Source organism: Coregonus clupeaformis, chromosome 30 (assembly GCF_020615455.1).
Source record: "Coregonus clupeaformis isolate EN_2021a chromosome 30, ASM2061545v1, whole genome shotgun sequence".
Classification (NCBI taxonomy): Eukaryota; Metazoa; Chordata; class Actinopteri; order Salmoniformes; family Salmonidae; genus Coregonus; species Coregonus clupeaformis.
This window is the reverse complement of record NC_059221.1, coordinates 33,049,542-33,055,140: the sequence shown is the minus strand read 5'-3', so window position 1 is coordinate 33,055,140 and position 5,599 is coordinate 33,049,542. Positions and strand designations below refer to the sequence as shown.

Genomic DNA, 5,599 nt, shown 5'->3' with positions numbered 1-5,599 from the left:
TATCTAAACAGCCTGTTATAACTGTGTGATAACACCTCTGTAGTTACCTCTAAACAAATAACACAACTCTATATTAAGAGACAGAGAAAATAAATCTCTCACACGTACGTTGACATGCGCACGCGCACACACGCATGCACGCTCGCACACACAAACACCTCTCTCTCCCTCTCACTTGTAATCGTATTCCTGAGGCCAGGCGATACTCCTCTCATCCTCTCCTAGATTCTGTCTGCAGACATTCTCCTCCAGCCTAATCACATTCCTTACCATGAGGGATTCACATGGAGGAGAGCATTAGAACACTAGAGTCTTTATACACACACCATGAATCAGATTCAGCCTCTGACTGCCCTCAGACTGCATCCTGCACACCAGATAGCAGCCTGCATATCATTGAACTTCATCATCATCATTATAAGCCATTGTAATCATTGTCATCATCGTCTTCATCATTGTAATCATTATCATCATCCTCTGCACTATCATCACCATTCATAATCTTCGGCAGCACACATCAGAAACCAACTCATCTCTACAGCTATGGATCTATCATGATCACATCATCACCCTCACCAACATCTTCGTCATGCTTACCATATCTCAGTCTATAACTCCCCTCAACATCCTGTCCAGCAGATACAGTGCATTCAGAAAGTATTCAGACCCCTTCCCTTTTTCCACATTTTGTTACGTTACAGCCTTATTCTAAAATGGATTTTAAAAAATCATCATCATCATCAATCAACACACAATACACCATAATGACAAAGCCAAAACAGGTATTTATACATTTTTGCAAATTTATAAAAAATAAAAAACGTAAATACCATATTTTCTTAAGTATTCAAACCCTTTGCTATGAGACTCGAAATTGAGCTCAGGTGCATCCTGTTTCCATTGATCATCTTTGAGATGTTTCTTGATTGGAGTCCACCTGTGGTAAATTCAATTGATTGGACATGATTTGGAAGGGCACACACCTGTCTATATAAGGTCCCACAGTTGACAGTGCATGTCAGAGCAAAAACCAAGCCATGAGGTCGAACAAATTGTTCGTAGAGCTCCAAGACAGGATTGTGTCGAGGCACAGATCTGGGGAAGGGTACCAAAAATGTCTGCAGCATTGAAGGTCCCCAAGAACACAGTGGCCTCCATCATTCTTAAATGGAAGACGTTTGGAACCACCAAGACTCTTTCTAGAGCTGGCCGCCCGGCCAAACTGAGCAATCCGGGGAGAAGGGCCTTGGTCAGGGAGCTGACCAAGAACCCGATGGTCACTCTGACAGAGCTCCAGAGTTTCTCTGTGGTGATGGGAGAACCTTCCAGAAGGACAACCATCTCTGCAGCACTCCACCAATCAGGCCTTTATGGTAGAGTGGTCAGACGGAAGCCACTCCTCAGTAAAAGGCACATGACAGCCCGCTTGGAGTTTGCCAAAAGGCACCTAAAGGACTCTCAGACCATGAGAAACAAGGGATGTTTTTCAGTGGTAGGGACTGGGAGACTAGTCAGGATCGAGGGAAAGATGAACGGAGCAAAGTACAGAGAGATCCTTGATGAAAACCTGCTCCAGAGCGCTCAGGACCTTAGACTGGGGCGAAAGTTCACCTTCCAACAGGACAACAACCCTAAACACACAGCCAAGACAACGTAGGAGTGGCTTCGGGACATGTCTCTGAATGTCCTTGAGTGGCCCAGCCAGAGCCCGGACTTGAACCCAATCGAACATCACTGGAGAGATCTGAAAATAGCTGTCCAGGCGACGCTCCCCATCCAACCTGACAGAGCTTGAGAGGATCTGCAGAGAAGAATGGGAGAAACTCCCCAAATACAGGTGTGCCAAGCTTGTAGCGTCATACCCAAGAAGACTCGAAGCTGTAATCACTGCCAAAGGTGCTTCAACAAAGTACTGAGTAAAGGGTCTGAATACTTATGTATTGTGTGTAGATTGATGAGGGATTAAAAAAAAAAACCCATCAATTTTAGAATATGGCTGTAATGTAAGAACATTTGGAAAAAGTCAAGGGTCTGAATACTTTCCGAATGCACTGTACATGTCATTTAAACATCCTCATCTCAAACATCCTCCCATCCTCCTCCTGTCTCCCTCCATTTGATACAACTGTTTCCCTGTAGCCTAATAATCATAATCAGACAAAACACATAGGATAAAATGAGGAGAGGGAACTTTACAACAAAGAATACATTCATGTCTGTGGAGCTGTGCTGTGTGTGTGTGTGCGTGTGTGTGTGTGTAGGCCTGAGAGAAGGGCTGAGAGAAGCATATGCGTCTGAATGCGTGGCACGGGGGCAATGGTGACGTCAGAGCTGCTGCCACTTGGGGTTTGGTACCGATTTTCCCCTCTTCTTGTCCCGTCAGCTGCCCAACGACCTTGAAGGTGTGTGTGTGTGTGTTATGTGTGTGACATTTCATTGAATGGTAAATATGCTGCTATGCAGCCTACTAATAACGAGAATCCTTTGTTGTTGAAGTTCGTCTTTCTCTCACAGACAAACTGCATTCGCTTTTAAAGTTGCATTATCCCTAATACAACTTTAAAAGCGAATGCACAATACAAAGCAGAAGTTTGCGCCAAAACAATCCCCCAAAACAAGACACAGTTTCTATTCAGAGCTGCAAAAATATAAAGTAGCCCAACCAACTGTTGGCTTACCAGTTGTTGGTGAAACCCCCTGCATCTTGCCGACAGTTATCCTGCTTGGCTGAACCCTCCCTCTCCGACGCTAGGCTCACAGGAGATTGGAAACAGTGCTAACGTTACAGTAACTCAAACGAAGGAGTGTCCCGACTCGAAGTCCTCTGCTTTTTCCCTTATCTTGGCAAAACGCTCTAGCCTCCGCAGTTGAACATAACGGGCATTTAGTGCTTCTCTCACGGAGATAGGAGGGTTTCCACGAGGCGCTTTTCCGGCATTAGTGCACTGATCCATTCACTCCTCACGGCTCTGCCCTCCTTGCAGCAAAACTATTCCTTCCTCTGAGCTCAACTCGGCAGTTGTAAAGGAGCTGCGCGTTCACGCTGATGTGAGGCGCGCTCAAGACTACCATGGTTATTCAGTAGGAAAAAATAACGGGACTACGAGTTTTCATTTATTTTGTGTTTATTGCCATTGCTTTGTTCTTTAAAGAAAAACTAAAAATATATTTTACACAATAACCTACAAAATAGAGAGTTGAGTTTGCTGTTCAATTGTCTACCCATTGATTTTTGTAGAAATAAACTTGTAAGCTATATTCCTTAGTAGCCTACAACGGTATTACCATATTATAAGCCCAAATCTAAGGTTGTTTTACCATTGGTTATGTTTTTCAGTTTTTGTAAACAGTGTTTCAAAATATGTTTAAACAAACTATCATGTCAATCTCAGCCCCATCCAGCCCCATCCGGCTTCTACCAAACAAAGTGGCTGGGTCAGGCTGTTGAAACACAGATTGTTGTGCCTTTAATACTCCTTATCCCAAAACATGTGTCTGTTTTGACCGTTAAGCAAGGTTATTATAATGGTACATATTCTAAAATGAGCATCACTGTAGGCCTACATCCATGCTCCATTTGGCCATTTGTCTAAGGGTCCCTGGGTTTGGTTCCATCACTGCATTAATGGTTATCGTTGGAGTTGGGGGAGTTTCTCTTCAGTTGCCTGACTGTATCCTCCATGATGGTAAAGGGGAAAATACACTGAAAAACAAATATTAACTGGCATTTCTATGTCACTGCTCAGGCTGTCTCTCTCCCATAAATGAGCAGTGTTTATTCCTTTTCAATTCTCAGCGTGCTCAATAAACCTTGTCAGCTGTCCCTGCGAGTTACTATTCAGAGGAACGAGAAATCGATAGGGGAAGAAAGCCAAGTCGCTTGACTTAATGTCAAATTCTATTTCTGCTTTATGACCTATTGTTCATTGACTCCTCAGAATGAAACTGCAAAGTCTGACAGTTTGAGTTGACGGTATGACCCCCTGAGTTATAATTCATTAAAAAATCTACAACGCTATTGTGTACAGTAGGTTTGCAAAGGCATAGGAACAAATATATGATGCTGTAGCCTAAAAATTGATGATGTATTATGCTAATCTTTTAACAGAAATGTGGTCTGATGTAATACTGTGGTAGGTCCTTCTTTCTCTCTCCCTCTCTCTCTCCCCCCCCTCTCTCTCCTCCCCTCCCCTCCCTCTCTCCCCCTCCCTCCCCCTCTCTCTCTCTCCCTCTCTCTCTCTCCCCCCTCTCTCTCTCTCCCTCTCTCCCCCCTCTCTCTCCCTCTCTCTCTCTCCCTCTCTCTCTCTCTCTCTCTCTCTCTCTCTCTGAGTTAACCCGTGTCAACCCAGCCAAGCGCCATTAACCCCTTTTGTGCCTGGTGCTGTAGCTGCACACTCCTCACTGCTGCAGATATTTAAAATCATATAATAATTAATGTATAATTACATTTTAGTCATTTAGCAGACACTCTTATCCAGAGCGACTTACAGGAGCAATTAGGGTTAAGTGCCTTGCTCAAGGGCACATCGACAGATTTTTCACCTAGTCGGCTCGGGGATTAGAACCGGCGACCTTTCGGTTACTGGCACAACGCTCTTAACCACTAAGCTACCTGCCGCCATATAATAACACATTTCATTCACTAAGTGTTTTAATTAGATGAAAATCTTAATAGTATAAATAGCAGGGTAACATACAGTAAATCTGTATTTCATTCCACCATGCTTGTGCCTCTGTAAGTCTTTGTAGAGAGCTGTCAGCCAGCCAGCCAGTCAGTACCACCCATGCTGGCCCAAAGAATGCACAACCACAGTCCCCTTCGACAACATCCTCCGGTCCCCTGGGTGCTCCGACAGTCACAACCACAGACCAGAGCTAAATAACACCATTCACTGAAGGAGAGAAGAGAGAGTGAGAGGGAGAGAGGGGAAAAGAAAGTCAGAGGGAGGGAGATGGAAAGAAGGAAAAAGGATGGGAGGACAGAAACAAAGAAAGAGTGAAAATTGGGGGAGGGAGTCAGAGAAGTGAAGATGATTGGGGGAAGAAGAAAGGAAGGCAGCGAGAGAAGAGAGAGGAGGGAGAAAGGAGGGAAGGTGTGAGTTGGGCCATCCACTTCTTTCACACCAATTTCAAATCACACCTGCTCTGTTATCGAACCACATCACTCATCATAGAGTGTGAACTTAAAAATAAAGTCTCCTGCTGATCAACTTGTAGGCATGGTTTTTCATGATTTCAATGAGAACAACGGTAGTACCTGCACATAACCAAATATTTTGGGTTCACACCTACAGATTTCAGATAGCTCACTTCTGGGGTATCCATTTCTCTCATAAGCCTAGGAGAGAAGACACACCCCAGTCCAGCCAGACTGTGTGGAATGTTTGGTGTATGATGAGGATGAGGATGATGTCATACAGTTCGTCAGACCTGCTGTGTGTAGAACTTCCTCTATGCAGACTGGAAGATACAGCCCAGCGCTAAAGTATTCGAAGCAGGCAGCCATTTAAGTGTGTGTGTGTGTGTGTGTGTGTGTGTGTGTGTGTGTGTGTATGCAGCAGTCAGAGACACAGGAGGCAGACATGGTGCTGCTGTCTGT

At 44.5% G+C, this 5,599-nt stretch overlaps 1 protein-coding gene across 1 annotated transcript in view; it reads right to left on the bottom strand.

Annotated features, from left to right (window-relative positions):
• LOC121545394 (FYVE, RhoGEF and PH domain-containing protein 3) overlaps positions 1-3,000 on the bottom strand; it is a 124,236-nt gene extending 121,236 nt beyond the window's left edge. The window contains exon 1 of the mRNA XM_041855886.2: positions 2,679-3,000. Coding sequence (XP_041711820.2) covers positions 2,679-2,703 — 25 coding nt within the window. The 5' untranslated portion in view covers positions 2,704-3,000. The remainder of the gene's footprint in view (positions 1-2,678) is intronic.
• Between the last annotated feature and the right edge of the window lie 2,599 nt (positions 3,001-5,599).